The sequence below is a fragment of the Amblyomma maculatum genome, chromosome 5 (genome assembly GCF_055883805.1).
Source record: "Amblyomma maculatum isolate TAMU_Amacu chromosome 5, ASM5588380v1, whole genome shotgun sequence".
NCBI lineage: Eukaryota > Metazoa > Arthropoda > Arachnida > Ixodida > Ixodidae > Amblyomma > Amblyomma maculatum.
The window spans coordinates 114,513,095-114,531,830 of NC_139348.1; the positions used below are offsets into that span (position 1 = coordinate 114,513,095).

General features: G+C 43.1%; 1 protein-coding gene across 2 annotated transcripts in view; it reads left to right on the forward strand.

Annotated features, from left to right (window-relative positions):
• Nucleotides 1-14,296: 14,296 nt before the first annotated feature.
• The window catches only part of LOC146189263 (uncharacterized), an 88,999-nt gene continuing 84,559 nt past the window's right edge, over nucleotides 14,297-18,736 (forward strand). Inside the window, exons 1-2 of one of the 2 annotated variants that reach the window (XM_084603236.1) lie at nucleotides 14,297-14,431; nucleotides 17,965-18,044. In XM_084603236.1, coding sequence (XP_084459362.1) covers nucleotides 14,412-14,431; nucleotides 17,965-18,044 — 100 coding nt within the window. In that variant the 5' untranslated portion in view covers nucleotides 14,297-14,411. The remainder of the gene's footprint in view (nucleotides 14,432-17,964; nucleotides 18,045-18,736) is intronic. The other variant, XM_084603235.1, reaches the window with a different exon arrangement.

Here is an 18,736-nt window from a genome sequence, read left to right on the forward strand (position 1 = left end):
TGTAAAGTAGTGCTTGATCATATGGAGGGAAGGAAATCTCATAATGAGTAGAATCCTAGCGACAATTGCGATCTTCCTGCCAGGCATCTGTGTTGAGGCGAGCAAGGTGATGACATCTGGCCAGACGGGATACGAGCTGGGCAGGTACTGATGTGGAAGAACAGTAGGACGTAAAGAAGAATGAACTGTCGAGAATGGCGGTGGGAGAGCGGCCATAAACGAGGAAACATGAAGTGTAACCGGTAGTCCGCTATACTGCTATATTGTAGGCGTATGTGACGAATGGTAAAATAGTGTCCCAATTTCGATGATCCGCTGTAATGTACATGGGGATCATATCCGACAAAGTGTGATGAAATCGTTCAGTCAGACCGTTAGTCTTAGGATGGTAGCTTGAAGTGGTCTTGTGAAGGGTGGATGATACGTGGAGAACTTCAGCACCGAAAGTCGGTAAGAAGGTCGTTCCTCAGCCGTGGAACGCCATTTGCAACCTCTTGAGCCGAGCCAATGGGCAGAGGTGCTGTCTCCGCGTGGCGCGTAAGGTGATCTACAGCCGTGATGATCCAATGATTGCCCCTATCAGAGAGAGGTAGGAGACCATATAATTCGATGCCGACTACTTCAAATGGTGCTGCGGGAGAGGGAAGGGGTTTAAGGAGGCAAGCAGGCGGAGAAGTCGGCCGTTTGCGACGTTGGCACAGGGGGCAGAAAGCGACGTATTTAGCTACACTGGAGAACAGGCCAATCCAAAAGAACCGTCTTTTCCCACTGTCGTAGGTGTTATTATTACCTAGGTGACATGCCGTAGCGTTATCGTGTAGAGCCACTAAGATACTGGGCGAAGCACGCGTAGGAGGACTGGGATCCATCGCGTTCCTTCAGGGCAATACACGTAGCGGAGTAGGATGCCATCGTCGTGCTTGAAGTTGCGAAACTGTCGGCGGTGCCTAGAATTGGGTGGGAAAGCAAGGTTAATGCGCAGAGGGAACTAAATTCTAGATACTAGAGCCGTAACAGCGGCACTTGACCAGATTCTCAAGACAGACGTTTCAACTGCGAGCAAAATCAAGGCACCTTTAGTCGATGCCAAAAAAAGACTTTCTGCTCTTCAGCAATCAGCAACCGAGGAACTGAAGGAAGTGGTGACATCTCTTGTCACTTTATTACCCACTGTCACATATTCCAGTTTAGCTTACGTCACTGGGTACATTGTTAAGTTAATCAGTGACTTCGAGTGTGGTGCTTGCGGTATCATTCTTGAAACTAACAAAAGAAGAAACCCCCCCCCCCCCAGTGCCCTCTTCTACTGAGACAAATTCTATTGGACTGCATTATCGATAACCAGAGTGCGTTGCCCTATTAAACAAGGATCTTTTTCTTGAAAAAAGCTGTAGTGCATATACAACACACAAATGTTCTTGAAGTACTTCAAAATTTGATTCACCATCACTTGATAATTCACAATTGCTGAGTTGCGCGGAAGGAATTGACAACAGCCATGCCATAAGGCTCTCAAAACCTTATAGCAGTTCTGAAAATTTCTCAAAAACCTACTTGTCAATTATTCGAAGAAAGTGACAGACAGGAACGATAGGTTAGCATCCTTATGTGCACAAACAATCCAGGAAGATTTAGAGACCACGAATTTTCTAGCCGCAGGTCGCATTTTGATGAATTAATGTATATGTAGTGCAATGCGTTATCTTTGAAGGGATAGTTTTTATTCTTCGCCCCTCTTTTCAATTACTCATAACTGTTTACGCCAATTTTCTTGAATAAAGTTGTTTACCTATGTAATAAACCGACTACGTCTGTTATACATGTGCATCAATCATGAGACTGCGTACATATACTGTCTTTCAACTGCCTGATTTGTTTTGAGTGAAGCTAGAACAGCCCACTCCACTAAAGAGCTGAAGTTGTAACTAAATGCGTAAAGTTTTGTTCCTTACTCTGAATCTGAGACGCGCCATAAATTTTACCCGATGCTTCTCTTGCTCCAAACAAAACCTGCAGCGGTTGTCAGAATCTCCACCCATCAGTCTGCCATGTACTCATGTCAGGTCACGCTACACCTGCTTACAGCTTTCAAAGGCACACTGCATATTCTGGCATATATATTTGTGGGCAAGATTTATAGTAAAAATATTGACGTCAGTATACCCACCGTTTCATGAGACGGTACTCGGCAGCACTGACGAAGATGCGGGTGCGCATGTGTGAATTATTGACTGCATTTTATTCCTCATACACAATGCGTCTTAGACGCTGATTGCGGTGTCTTTTTATAAATCATAAGGGATGAAATGTCGGACCTGCCAGTTGCAATGATGCAGGCGGAGCGAAGCGCTCGTTTCTCTTGCGCGCAAACGGCGGAAGCAGATGAGCAGCACTGGGGCGGTGGCGACCCACAACGAGGCACGGCGGAAGGTGGAGGACAGACCCCGTTGATACGGCCTTATAAGAAAAGAAGCGCGCTCCCCCTCGAGTCCGACCGTGTACAACCATAGTAAACGGGCGCCTTGGATTCCGCCTGCAACAAAGCGCGGCATCAGATACCAGTGCCGATCGACTTCATCACCTTGGCTGTTTTCGGATGCTGTAAACAAACTGTAATTATCCACTCAGCCATGGAAGCTTTGTCCCAAACTCAGAACAAGGTTCGCTTTAAGAGCTTGGGGGGGGGGGGGGGGGAATCTCTTTATGTGAGTAACCTTTACAAAATGCATCTGTTCATACGACTTTACTTCCGGTATTGGTTAAAGGTTTCCAGGGTGAACATTATTGCCTCAAATTTGAGATTCCCTCACTGCATAGCATGAACGTTCCTGCGTTAGATAACGTGCATGAATGAACCACTAGTAAATGGCTCTAGCCAAACCTATCATGGTTTGGTTTGGTTTGTGGGGTTTAACGTCCCAAAGCAACTCAGGCTTTGAGAGACGCCGTAGTGGAGGACTCCGGAAATTTCGACCACCTGGGGTTCTTTAACGTGCACTGACATCGCACAGCACACGGGCACCTTGCTTTTCGCCTCCATCGAAAAGCGGCCGCCGAGGCCGGGATTCGATCCCGCGTCCTTGGGAACAGTAGTCGAGTGCCGAAACCACTGCGCCACCCCGGCGGGGTAGACCTATCATAGCTCTTTCACCAATCACACTTGCTGAGAATATAGCGGCATGACATGTACGTACAGGGATCTCGTTTGTAGTCTTGGCTATTATATAAACCTTAATACGCGCCATGACGCTTAGAGGTATCAGCAGCACCCTCGGACTAGTTACAGTGAGCGCTGCAACGAGTTCGTCGAAACACCGTCATGAGTTTCCTTAGCGACTCTTAGCAGTTCTGAGGTGGGTGCAGCGTCAATTATATTTGCACCAGAAGTGAGCAACAAGCTAAGATGATCTGGCACATAATGTTTTGCTTATATCTCATTCCATAACGGTGAAGAGGACATCAGTATAAGCAACAGATCGGTTTCTGGGTGATCCTTAATGACGAATAATTGCGGCTTGCACCTGCCTGCAGGTTGTTTTATGAAATATGTGCTATCAGGATATCAGTGACGATGCAAATGAGAAATAAACAATAAACAGCTGCGCAGCGGTGATGTCTCGCGCCTCTGTGAGCCCAGCAGCATGCTGTGAATTCCTCGTTGGCGTTCCTTAGTACTGATTTTTGTAACGTTGTACAATACATTGATAGGATACACTTGCTCCCCTTGTATTTAATAGCAGTTTTTTATTGTAGTGCTCAATTAAAACCTTAAATACTGCACACAAGTTCTAAATGAATTGTCAACGTGGAAGGGTAATAGAAGTGCTCATTAGTGTTTCTTAAATTGAGCACTTTACTTCTATTGTACTTATTGCACTACGCCGATAATACCAATAATGCCCATTGCTTTCATGGGAGAATGTGATTCCCTGAATAACGTAATACTGAGAGCCTCTAATGCCAGTTCTTGGAATCAAATGTTGTTCCAAGGTAGTTTCTGCACTCATCTCAATGTGTATGCTGTCGTGTATTAATATTGTGCTCTCGCGCTGGTTGAAGATATCAGTTTAGAAAAAAAGCACACTCCTCCGGCTCCAATAGGAACACGGCCATCTGTATTACTTTACAAACCATTAATTACGCAACTGAGGCCCGCAAGTTTCTTATACGTTGTTACTCGTTCTTCAAAATAATCGAGAGCCGAAGACGCTGTGTTCGTCGACTAAAAGCACTTCATGTGGCATGCCACTAACTGATTCTTTAGGTCGACGGCATTACTGACTACGTAGAATGGTTAACATACATTGATAGGTAAGAAATTCTCACAAAGGATTTAAATTCAAATTCGAATGCAAAACGAATGATGCGCTGTAAACGGCCTCGAACATCCTTAGTAGCAGGCAATATGAATGAACATTATTGCTATTCATAATTAGGGTAAATTATTTAGCATTCAACTCAGATATTTATTCGGAAGCGTCTCCAGCAGCATGTACTGAGCTCGGGAGTAGACGCCGATGCATCTTCAGTTATCTGGAATCCCTCTTCACGAAAGTCCGACATTGAAAATTTTGGGATTATCGATTGTTCAATCGAGAACGAGAACCGTTTATTTTTCGCAGGCCACAAAGCATTCGATGCAGATCTTGGGTCTAATCAGACGTATAGCTCCTAATTCGGTGGCGCTCGCTCCCACGTCGCACAAGCATTGGTGACAGCGGTTCTGCCGCTACGCTTCATTTGTCAAGCACAGTTTTATAACTTGACAAGAACTCAATAGAAGCGTCTATAATCAGTAAATAGAGAGGCTGTGAGAACCATCACTTATCTCCCCCGCATCACACCGGTCATGGCACTACAAAAGAACGCTCAGCTCAACACATTTAGAGAACTGGTACTGCAACGCCGTTGTGCTCGTAGTCTTAAGGTGACCCTCTTGCATTCACCGCGAGCACTTCGGGCCTATGCTACATCACACACCATATCTCAGCTGCCTTCGCCAGTTCTTCCTCCATGAAATCTGGTTCAGCGTAGCAAAAACAAACCTACGGACCTTCACAGTAACCACATCTAATGCGGCATCATCCCTTCTTGAAACGATCGCTGACAAGGACACCAAGCTGCCACAAGGCTCAGTAAATATATATGTGATGCCAGCATTGGCGGATGTGAAACGACAACTGGAGTTCATTATCCTGGTAAGCCGGCGCTTAAAAGCACATCCGGATATCACTTTGCAGAATCTCTTTTATTTCTGTGATTAGCTGGTTACCGTTGAAGACGCGCTTCGTTCTTTATCCGCCAGAACCTTACTACCTACAGCCAAAATTATCATCCGCACCGACGCTCTTCAAGCAATACATCTGCTCCGACGAGCCAATCACAGCCCAGAAATCTGCCAGAATATATATCGTCTGAAGGCTCGCATCTCGCAAACCGTTCGAATTCAGTGGGTCCCACGTGACCTCAGTTTGCAAACGTCTAGATATTCTGCAACCCGCCAGGCTACTCTAACTTCATCAATGACACGCTTCCTCACTATGAATGATGCCACTCTGCTTCTCACAGGAAAGAAGCACATCCGGCACCGCAAACGTGCTCTTGACCCACTGTGTCCGCTAACCCTCGCCAGCTGTCTTACCCGCGCATAAGAGGTTGCGCTACGGTGGATCCGGGTCAGGGTTACCGTCACACCTGCTGTAAAACAAGCATGGCCTCAATATCGATATTTATATTACTGTTCAGGATTACTGTCTGCAAATCCCAAAATTATGAGGCAGATATTTATCACGTGTTGCGGGTTTGCACGGCACTGAAGCCGACGAGAGGTCGGCACCCGACGGCAATGGGCCTTTCGCCGAAGAAATAATCTCCCTACACTGTATTGCTTAGACGCAATGGCTCTCTCTTGAAAATTGAAAATTGAAAAAAATTTATTTCCAGTAATATACAGGAAAAGGGCCTCGGGCGAAAAGCTACAGCGATAGCTTGGGAGATGCCCGAGGCCCAGTAATGGCAGAGCAACAGGACGCGTGACGTTAAGGCAAAGATATACATATATAACATGAAAATTATGAAGCACAGAAAGAACACATATATACATGTGAAACAGCAAGTTAAAAAACAGCACAGTAAATTAACGGCCCACAGTAGTCTAATAGTATGCACGAAATATGGCAAAATGTAATGAAAATTTTATTAGAACAGCCTGCTTTTTTTCTTTCATTAAATGCTCATTTAAATTCTTTTACATATTCTATTACGCACTGAGGCAATAAACTTCTTTAATAAAATGAAATTATATATACATAAGCATTTACATATACATGCTACAAGACTTCGTTTGATTTGCTAAAGCAATAAAACGTATTATGCAAAGATTATGTAGAAGGACAGAAAACTTTTCGTTGCATAGAGCACAGACGAGCACAATATTGCACACGATGGGTTCAGTAACAGCAAGCGCATCCATAGCAAGATTTTAAATAGTATGCTTAATTAAACGAATTTGCAGCGAGTAAGGACGTTCAGAGTTCGCCTAACGCACAGTTATCACTTGTGTATGTTTTCCGGCGATACGGAGGCAGAACGACGACGCAGACGCAACGGCGACCGATGAAGCCCAGAGGGCCAGCAATGCATATGCGAGAACGAGCTGTAAAATTCGGAAGATTGCAAGGTGGTTCACGGGATGGGGACGGCGACTAATCTTATACCGGTTTCCATTGGGCAAACAGGAGAACTTTTAGTTGCACTAAAAGTGCTCTCGCGAGTTTCAACGCCTACAAGTGGTCGAAGAGGAGCAGTAGCGTAGTGTTTCATTGGCAGAGGCGGCGCGCTTTTGGAGTCCCGGGAGCAGCCGAGAGCAGCCCTCGGTGCTCCGTCGCCAGCGGCGGAGTACAGGGAGAAAGGAGGAAGTCACGTGACCTTTTGATGTCACTTCTGGCACGGTTGGTCTCGAGGGAATGTGCGCGCTCTCTCTCCCTCGGGACCGGCCGTTCTTCTGGTTATTCGCCGCCCGAAGCCCGGGCAGGACGGTCGCGAAAAATGGCGGAAGACGGCAGCGGTGGCGTTCGGCCGGCAGATACGGGCAACGCAAGCGCGGGAAAAGTTTGATCACATGACGCCTGACGTCACGCGCTCTGCCTCGGTACGCTGCTCTCCCAGCAGCGTGAATTTTCCATTGGGGAGACGAGAACGCGCGTCCCCAGTGCTTTCGTACGCTGCTCTGGCTGCTCGTTGCTCTTGCTCCTGTTCGCCCAATGGAAACCGGTATTAGGCGACCGGGCTTTGATCGCCGACGTATGGGGATGCAAGCTGAAGGGACAGTCGTGCAACATGCCCAGCAAGGCCACATGCGAAGCAAACCCGCCCGTTGACAGAAGTGCGCCAAGTGTACACATTATGAGGCGCATGCCGCTGAAGAACTGTATTCTTCGGATGGCCTTGTGAAAAATGAAAGGCATGCAGGTATCGATTGATCATGCCACAAATTCAGCCTAAGATGGGGAAGGCGGAAGCCAGACTACGTATATCGGGATAGCTCTGGCAAAGTGAAAATCGGTGTCTGCATACTGCCGCAAAAAGCTGTATGCTCTTCGTTTCGACTTCCGGGTGAACTTTTTAAACGAAAACATTCACGTACCCGCAAAAGCAATAGCGTACATAAGTGCAACAGCCTCTTGAAAACGGTCGCTCTTTGGACAATGCCTGGATACTTGAGCACCAACGACTCGAACTCGCTTACATGTATTCTCTAAACTGAGTAGAAGCCTCCCATTACACTTTTCATCGCTATCCTCTCCATCTATCTTTTATTTCTGCCGGGCACAGCTCAGGTTCTTGTAATATTGGGTAGCAATTGCCGCGGGCGCCTTCTAGATAAGTATTATCTTTTTAATTTAGCACCTCAGCCCAAGGGGGCCAAGGCACCAGTCAAAGCAAACTTGCATTAGGAGTTTTCCGATCAGTGAGAAAAGAAAAGCAGCAAACGTATCGCGACCTATCAGAGAGGCCATCAGGGGGTCGAGACGTCGTGTATTGCGTTTGCACGCCTTTCAACATAAAATGATTATTTTCAAATATAGATCTAAGCCGTATTCTGAAAATTAACCTAGTAAAAGCCGGTGATAAGGAATTGACATACAGGCAAACACGTCATGTAGTCGACATGGGCCTGGCCAGCATCGGAGCAGGTGTTACTGCCAGAAGTCATGTAAAGAGAAGCTGTTTGACAAAAACCGCAGAACCAAAGTAGCGTGCGAAAACAAGACAAGGACCAGCTCAAACATGCCCTAAAACAGAAAAAATATCTGAGAAGGTACATTTAAATGCTGAATACGAATGGCAATGTGCATTCCATGCATTACCTCCATTTCGTTTATACGCCCGGCGCGTCAATTTCTACATGCAAAATGAGTTTCTTATTTTGGAAGATACTACACACTTCTGCTAACGATAACTAAAAGCTTCCAATTAAACCATGGTCTTAAATTGGCAATTGATATACTAGAGTTTTTATTATGACTTCCTTCATTGCTACAAAGGTAGCGAAATGAATTGTGACAACCTTTCTCTAAATATGTTACGATAGGAATCTGTGAAACGTATAGCTGTGATTCAGTGGGGTTAGGAATGATTTTTGCAATTAGAAATGAGAGTTCGAAACGCACCGCCGGACACCCACTAGTAAAATGGGTACAGGCTTCTCCTGGCCTGGCGCTTGGCTCTTCTAGGCATGTGCTCATGGGAGGAGCTACAGAACATCGCTGTGCACATGAACCAAACCTAGGTTCGAACCACCTAGCAGCCTGGAAATATGGTTCATGTTCGTCCTGGTCCTGACTTTGAGCCTCGCATCTCCAGCAGCGTCAGCAACAGTTCCATAAAAAAGGGCCGCATATGGGCTGCTCTCGCACGAGGAAGACTTAGGGATGTTCGATGGTGGACTGAAGCACTAAACCATCTGAGCACAGTTTTTGGTCCATGACCCCTTTCCCAAGCATTTCATCCCTGAAGGACCAAGCAACAGGAAGGGGGAAAGCTTGTGCCCATTGGAAACCGGTGGGTATCCGGCGGCACCAGGGATCCAATGTGGCACCTCCCGAACGCGAAGCGGATTTTCTTCCACAAGGTCACCGCTTCGGGTTTCCGAATGAGAGCAATTGACAATGACACTTACATCTGGAAAGTGAACAGTCAGTTAATCTGCAATGCTGTAGTAAGATTCCCATGCACTGACGAACGATAATAAGGCGCTTACGAAGCATTTGTGCTCGTTTGGCGCCGTAGGGTTGTAGCTACATCGCTGTGAATCTAATAAGATGGTTGTTTCGACCTAAGTAGAGCCTGCCATTAGTGGGAAAAGCCTCTTACATGCACCTAATAAATTTTACACCCACTTGTAACCTTACATGCCCCCAGTTCATTCTGAAAATAATTCTGCTGTTTTTTTAATCCAATATTTTCTGCGTCAATTGAAAGCTCCTCTCCACGATAATATGACATCGCTTTCGTGCGCTCAAAATCAATTGAACACAATTGAAGCGAATATTTATTTTCAATACGCTTTCTCAATTGACAATACCTTCTGCAAAAGTTTGCATCGGAGGCACAAGACCAAATGGCGAAATGGCGTTTTAAACACTTGACGACGACTGCGTTGCGTAAGTGGAGTGCAATAGCCATTATGAGTTTTACGTTACTAAATACACTTAACCATACGTTGAAAGGGGAAATGAGGAGATCATCATTATCCACTTTAAAGGAGCCAGCAGTCTACGAGTCCAAGGCAAATACTTCGTTCATTTTTTATGTTTTGTTGTTGACAGACAAGAATTAGTCTTGTGATGAATTTAGAGATAAGGAACAATAAATGCAAAGCTTAAGGAAAAACAATACGCCGACGGTGGGAAAACATTACGTGTTCACCCATCATCGGCGTGTTGTCTTTCTTCCCCATTGCGTTTAATACTCCATATCTCTAAAATCATCTTAAGGCTAATTCCTGCTTGTCAACAACGTTTGTTTTGGACTGACAGACTGTTTACTCCTTTAAATTATATACACTTAGGCTTTCCTAAAGCGCTAGTTAGTGTTTATTACGTTTTCAATACTGCTGATAAAATTACACAATTCATGTTTACTGCATATGACAGCAAGCGCATTACTGACATGCCTGGATGAATCCTTTGTAGCTTGCCTGGCTTCCTGGCTACCTAGCCGGATGCCTCGGCGTTTGGCTAAAGCACCCTGTTTGCTGCTGTTGACGCTTACCTTGAAACCAAACGTGAAAACAAGTCTTGTCGTCAGCAGTGCGACAGCCACAAATCTTGGGGCTGCTTACCAAGTCGCCGATCAGAGCTGCATAGCCGCAATGCGTTGTTGTGCATAGTGCAATCTGTCGATCAGTATTAATAAAATATGGGGCGTAGTTTTAACAGTCTTAATAAATGTTCTACTTGGCACGTGCTTTGTTGGAAGCAGCTGGACTGTTAAACGTTCGTGGCTGCAGATCGCTTTCCTATTCACATCTGAGCCTGTAAATGCACATAAATATGTGCGCTATTTCACGTCTACTAATTATTCAATTTGGCTTCGGCGGCATGACTGCCATTGGAATAAAAATATTTTTCTTCGTATACCAATGCACAATCATGAAATGCCATCATTTTAGTGTATGAAGCGGTGACCGGCGCTTATACTGCGACAAGACACAGCTTTAGGCTGGTACTCACCTAAGCATGATTTCACTGCCAGCAAAAATGTCAGGAGTTTTTAAACAGCAACTTATACCCTTCTTTATTCAACCAGCACGTGAGAACCACAACAGATCGAAAAGTTTATTACGCTTTTCTGGCAGCAGTTTGCGAAAAAAAGATGCCGTTTTGTAGACCGTAGGTATTAAAGGGGGCTAAATACACCGGTTATTGTTTACATTTAGGCTTCAGTCAATAAGCCTAGCGTGATCGTAAAACACTGACAATGTTCAGCAAAAGAACGGATGTCTCCATCCACGCTCGTTCTTGACAATTCTTTCAGGGGATTCGTACTAGGGAGGTTTTCAATGCCACGCAGTTCTCTCCCGTCTTATGAAGATATTGTTTTTAACCACAGCTGGGTGTTTTCATATAAGATCGAACAAAGGATTGTCGTCGACCCTTGTATATTTCTTTCAAGAAGAGAACTGCAATTGCTTTTGCTGCCAAAATGTTTTTAGAGCTCAGAGAATTATTAACGACGAAGAGGTGGAGTGTTGCGATTTTCTTCTCTGCTGTTTTGGGCAACGTTAGTTATGAATTGCACAAATGATAACGTTAAGTGTCTGAAATTTATCTTACTAAATATATGCCTGCTTTTAGTTTAATTCAATAAATGTTTGTTCTTCACTATCATTCACTACTGTGTCTGTAGCAGCTAATATCTAACGATGAGAAAAAAATGCTATATGCAATAATGTTACGGGTGGATAAGGATTAGGGCGAAGTCGCGCTCTCGTTTGTGGTAGGTGAAGGGACGTGCGTCGAACGCAGGGCCCTCATTGCCTGGCTCCTTGGCTGTCTCTTAATGTATACATCTTCAATCCTCTTTTGTAAATATATTTTACCTTGTTAAAATAATATTTTCTGCCAAAATTTAAAAATTAAGGGCGATTCACAAATGATGTAGAATCTTCGATCTGCTTGGTGCCTATGCCTTACACAAGCCCTTATCGAAGTGGTCGTAATTACTATGGCAAGAAAATTATGCAACATATGTTTAATGGTTTCGAAAGACTAGGTAGAGAATAATAGATGGACAAAGTTTAAAAATATCAAAAATGTTGTTTAACTGTCCTACGAAGTTATCATTGTTCGCTGTTTGCATAAAATTAGCGCAATCGTATCTCTTTATTGAAACGTTATGTAATATAAGCTTCAGTTGGTTAATAGATAACTACGCTGAGAACATAGCGTGGAAATATCGTTCCTCTGACATAAGCTTTTTTTGAAATAAAGGCCTGCAAAGTAGGTAAAATTTTCTTTTCTGGGCCGATTTTGAGAAATTTTATAAAACCGTCTACACTGCCCAGAAAAGCGGAGATTATCTGAATACAGATAATAGCATGCGTAGATTTACATACTTTTCTGCTTCTAACTTTAACGTGTCTTATGTAAATCACAACCAAAGTTGGCCAAAACAGCAAAGAAGATAAGCGCAGCACTCCACCTCTTGTACATTGTTAATTCGCTATCCCTGTAAAAACTTTTTTGCAGCAAAACTTATTAGAGATCTCTTTTTTCCAGTCACAGGCAGGTGTCTGTGCAGGACGGTGAACGAACAAGTGAGCACAAGGAAGGATGCAGCGGGCTGCATAGGGAGCGCTTTGTCAACTGTCGCGAAGGTGTTGTGTACAAGATTATTTTTAAATGTGGAAGGCGTATGTGGGGCAGACAGGCCGATACCGATGAGATATTATAGGAGCAGAGAAATGCGTGTGCAGCATTGTCGTCTCTACGAAACCTGCCTACCCATTGCTCTAGTGTTTGAACGGATGACACTCAATAGGACCCAAGTGCTAAGCATTGTATAGCCAGGTTCACGGAAATCAAGGTCTTGGCTTTGGCAAAAGACACTTTGAAAAGAGGGATTATTGAAGCTTTAAGATAATTTCGTATCAAGAAGGGTAATGCGTGTGTGTTCCGTCTGTGGCGCTCAGCAGGAAGGAAGTGATACTCCTTCTTTGGACAATAGGATAAGAACATAACCGCCATTTGCCATTATTTTTGTTTCCTATGTTCCTTCAGAATTTTTTGCATTTTTCCTGAATATTCTGGTTTCTCGTTCTTATGTCTTTTGTCTTTTTTTGTCTAATGTCTTTTTTTCATGTTTTCTTCTTCTTCATATCACAAATAACATAGAGTTGGGAGCGTTCGAATCATCGCTGCCAACGTCTTGTTGTAATCTCTTGTGCGTATGTGCATGTGTATGTGTGTGCATGTGTTTGTGAGTAACTATGTGGGGCCAAAAGACTCCAGAGGTCTAAGTGTTTCCTCCTTCCTTAAAACTAGCATAAAAGGTCGACGTGTGGTAGCCAATGTTTGCTCCGACGTCTAGGGGAAAGGTGGACGGTGAAAAGGGGATCTGCGTCTCGCCCGATCATCCATACTCTCCGACGGGTTCAAATAAAGTGCTCTCTCTCTCTCTCGCTCAAAATGGGGTCTCTGCAAGAAAAGAAAACGGAAATGCGGCAGCTCACCAATTTATCGCTTCGCAGTTATGGTGTTGTGTAGCCTGTCGCCTAACTTTCGGGAATAAGTAATATTGCTTGTCTATATATATTCATGAAATCAATATGCTTGCATTGTGCCTTTTATATGGTAAAATTTCAATTACAGAGGTTTAAAAACACTTACGACGACTGTCACGGCCCCGATGTTTTCTGCGGAAACTGTACTCGGATATACAATTGCTAAGGGATGACCACATATGTTTCTCTGAACCCCAATGAAATTCGAGCAATGAGCTCAAGCATACATGCTTGACCGACAGCCTGGAGGATTATGGATATTTCAGGCAACGTGGGTGAAGCCGACATAAATTCGGAAACAGTGCTCGGATATACAATTGCTAAGCGATGACCATCTATGTTTCTCTGAACCAGACACCCGAGCAGATGGGCTTAAGTATACATGCTTGGAGCCTTGAGGATTATGGATCTTTCAAGCAATGAGGACGAAGCCGACATAAGTTGGGAAGAAATGATCATTATGCAGGTAGAGTGTGGCGAATAAATGGCTGCTACATTTTGAACGGCATTTTTTCTTTTTATCTTCGAGAAAACAATGCTGTCGAGAACTCGTTTGTTTCTAAGAAGCCAGAAAGAAGCAGACAAGCGGCGAGAAGGTATCAGAACAGATAGTTATTTCTTCTGATGTACGTGTGCTTGACAAATGGGTTTTACTTCTTAGAATGAAGCTTCATAGATTTTCGAGGCAGTCTTTTTGGTAAATAGGTACTCATAAATTAGATGCAGCTAGAAGCAGCAGCTGCAGGTTTCTAGTAGAAAAAGACATATTGACGGTTCGATTACTAGCGGTCACTGCACTGTATTTTATGCGATGAGTTACGAAGAAAAATCATCTGCGAGGCACTTATGCCGATATTAAAGTGATCTGCTGCGACCTACGCTGGCGGCCGGGGGCGGGGGGGATGGTTGGGAAGCAAAGTCAGCTTACATTTATTGAATGCAGAAACACTTTTGGTTCTCCGATGGGGGCTTAGGTGCTTCTTTTCGATGCCTTGTACATGCCTCTGCCCAAACGCTTCTGCTTGGTGTATATTTTGCTCAGGAAGGGTTACAGTCATGCAAAGCACCGAAGGCTCGAGTTCCTCCTCTTCCATACTACGCAGCGTGATCGGACGCACTGGACATGCTGTACAAGGCCGTCAGGTGAGCAAAAAGCGCTGGCAGAGTGACCGTCACAGAGCACTTTGTACATGCCGTAGTTTTACGCGACGGTGCCAACACGTGAACACCAAGAGGGGGCGAAGCCAGCGAGCTCCTCACGCTATTGGAATTCATGCTGCGACTGACGTGAAGTGATATCAAGTGGCGCTAGCAGCGTGCTACCGTCTAGTTATGAAGGCACCGAAACAAACGTTATATTGTTGTAGAGGACACCGAGTTTTCATGGCACGCTGTCCTTCTTCCATTTTCGCCACTCTCATCGTCCAGAGAGGGCGCCGCTACACTGTTATGACGTTTCCACTTGATGATGTAACATTTATTTAACCTCTGTTCATTATTCATTCAATTTCTGTTTGACCTAAATGGAATTAAAAATTACTTCAGTAAATGCAGTTCAGTACTAGTAATAAATAAACATTATTTCATTGTCATCATTTCAGTTGCCCTTCACATCACCAATTTTAGTTCATTCTTGCTTTTTCTTAATTATATTCACTTTAGTAAGTAGCTGTGAATAAGTAATAGTAACTACTTGCATCAGTCCTATATTTAGCACAGTTGCAGCCCATTTAATCACGTTCAGTATATTTCTGTCATTTTGTGTATGAATCACACTTATGTGTCAAGTGCTCGCTAACTAGCAGTTAATAATTGCTGCATCACTTATTAAGGTAATAAACGCCTTTTTTTCCTTGATTTACATTGATTATTTCCCCTTATTGGACCCTATAATATGTTCAGTAACTCCGGTCACTATGCAACGATAACAAGACGCATCTTTACTACATTTATCAAAGTGTAGCTAACGTAAGAGCTTTCAGCGAATTTCGTAGCTTTTTGGACAAATCACACTTCTATATTTATTTATCACTGTTTAGTGTTACATTTATTACCGATTTCAAACTGCAGTCTCCGGTTGCCAATTTTTTCTCTTCCCACCAAATATTATCCCCCTTATACGTCGATTTTACTGCATATTTATCAGCTGTAGAAGTAGATTTGGGCTCTACCATCAACAAACTAGCAACAATAGACGCATTATTTCACTCGACAGGGTCTCTGTTTTAATTGCCATTAAACTCACGTCGGCTCGGCTGGCCGCAAAACGAAGAATGTTTGCCTCAAGAAAATATTGCGTTGTTTAATTAGAATACAATATCTTGGAATTCATGAAAACATATAGCGTGTTCTATTTGTAGATACCTCAAATTTTAAAAGTGTAAATTTTCTGACCTTCATTGAAGCACCGTCGATCATCCTATTCTCGTCCCACCAGCTGTATCAATGCATTGTCTTCAGGTGGTGGTTTATCGTCTGTTACCGCAAAACACCGATTGCTGAATAGTGTAAAACGTTCAGGAGAGAGAACAGCTTAATCGCGCCTCCTAATGGCAGCTTTGTTAGAGTTCTTGATTCGAAGAAAGGGTGATGACGTAGCCGAGCCAAGATTTTCGCAGAAGGTCAAAGCTATAAACGGCAGGCAAAGCGCAAACAAGTAGCAGATTGGCGCATCTGTTTAAAAGGTAAGACGCAATTTAACTATATGGTCACAGAAAAACTGTAAAGACAGGAGAGCCTTTGGAAACTTCAGAATAGTGCCACGATATCTGCGGGTATCAAATTTTTAAAAAGCGATATTTAGTCTTCCAGTGTTTGAGGGGGTCACATAAGGTAGTCATCGACTTGATTCCTTCCATGCAGGAATTGTGCCAGGTTTTATGTATAGAGCGGAATATTAACGGCGGTTAAGATAAAGGATACACCCCTCTTGCCACACCTAAACGTTTATTGAATGTGTTCTCCCTTGAGCTATCTCGGAGCGTTAAGTAATGCTTAGGTTTAAGAGGAAGTAGAACGTGTCGACTTATTTTGCAAATGTACCTTATTTTCTGTGCACGGAATGTGTCAACTGAATGACAGAAGCTACGATATAACCAGTAAGATAAAATATTCGGACAATTTATTCCAGATTCTTTTGTCGTTTTCGTGGTGGAATAGTCGCAACAACACCAGTGTTTTTCTGAGTACAACTGTCATAATTATTCTTTAGAGAGACCTTTAGAGATTGTTCATGGCGCCAATATTGGCCCACCTTCTACAATGTTTTATGTTTCCTCCGAGCATAAAACCACCAATATTTGTATTTTTTATTACAACTGTTAGGCAAATGTTAAAACAGGGTCTCTCCAATCAGCTATGAATTAAATAAATGATGGTTATGCAACCGCAAATATCTGTCAAGCCACCGGCCACATTGGTAGTCGAACAATGTGCTTTGATATTTTTGATCGATAACATTGCAATGCTGCTGATGTGGCACCGAGAGATTCCATTTCTGTACCATGTACGCCATTTCACATAAAGATGAAAGGCAACCTGTAAATACGAACTGAGACTGGTTATCTTATAATCATAGCTGACATCCGCAGCCTGCCACTGTGTGCATTGTTTTGTTTCTAGCCGAGCTTCTTCAAAGGAGTTGTGTTCTAGTCAAACAACATAGCAAAAGTTCCATACACAATCAGAATTCACTGTTAACTTCTGCAACATCTTATAATATCGTACAAAGAAGTTTGCTGTGTTTAATCTCCGAAGGCAGTAAAATACCTAAACATTAGTTCTTCCTGCATTTCAATTTTGAAACTTTCGTCTTGTAGCTTTCAGTCAAAAAAAGCAGCTAATCCCCTTTGGTGTTGACGTATACATGCGTAAAAAATTACACAGAACAAGCTATGATAATCTCAAACATGTCACAAATTAGGCATTTACAATTTATTTTTTTAACCTCTTTTCTGGATTGATAAAATATGCTCGATATACCCTAACCATCTTAGCAGGTTGGTTAATTCCGAAACAAGGAAGACACATCTAGCCACGTACTACCCAATAGTAGTATTGGTAATTGTGAGTCAGTTGAATAATATATTTTGTAATCGACGGCGGGCATTATAATCGTTGAGTTAGAAACGAGTCATGTCTAGATGTCATGTGTTAATTAAAAATGAATATTTATATCTTTGCACTGGAATCTGTAACTGATTAGAAGTAATTGGATATAAATTACAATCATTTTACTTGAACTACACTTTCGCTCTCTATATTACATTGACTTAATACTCCTTCAGTCTTCAATATTATAAAGGGCCGCACATTTTAATTTTAAGCTTATCCTCGCGGGGAATAAATATTCGTGCTTTCTTAATGACCCGCATGTCATGTATCATCAGGCAAATGTTAAGTTCCAGGCATATGTACACCAAGCAAAGCACAAAACAGGGGAAAAAATAATTGGGTAAAAATCAAATCTCATTAGCTGCGATCTTTTTCAAGCCTGTAACTGATGGATTATGAGAATAAAAACGAAGTCGTTTGCATTGTCATAACTCTCATGCTGCCTACAGTGTGGCTGCAATAGCATAAACGTGATACCCTAGGTAATATTAGATAAAAGAGAAAGAACACTTGCGCATTTTGTATGTGATTGTGTCATATATAAGATTATCATGCTCTTTCAGATTGAGCCGTTCGGCTGGGAGAATTGCAATGAGTTGCCATGTACTATTATTTTGGTATTTCGTCATCTCTTCAGTGCGATGTGAGTGCGCTGTTTACGTTTGGTGACAACAATTACATTAGGAGAATAATGCAGTATTTGTAAGGTACCGCATATTTACTTTGAGTTTCTTATAAAGGGCGTTTCAGCTTCCCATTTGCACGCCTTAAAAAATAATGTTAATATCATATCAAGTTCTTGTCAAAATGTAATATTTTTGCAGGAGAATGGGTTTTATGTATAGCAATTACTGTGGTAAATAAAAAATGAATACTTATTTTCTTTTGACATGACAAGTAGGAGGCACCTTGATATTTATGTGCATCTCCCGTACGAGAACTGCGGATAGAATTTTAAACGATAAGGAATGCACAACTCAAATCAGTTGAACGCTCTATGCCTTGACTCCTTTCTATGCACGGAAGCGAAGCATTGATGAAGTCGGGATCAAATTGGCGACCATGCAGCCGTGGCGGTAAGACATAATCGAGCCGCTAGGAGACGGCCGCCTCTCCCGAAATTAGCATCTAGCGAAGTGGTATAGTTTGACGGTGGATATTTGTCAGCGGCGTTAAGCTGGCCTAACCGAAGACTGCAGTTCTGATATTTCACGTGAAGAAGCCGCATTGTTTTCTTTCTGTTGGCACTGCATGAATGGCTGCTTGTATCTTACTATCAAACTTGTATGTGCAGAGTTGAATGTTGCGCGCAGAAAATGAGTTCCGCATGAAGCG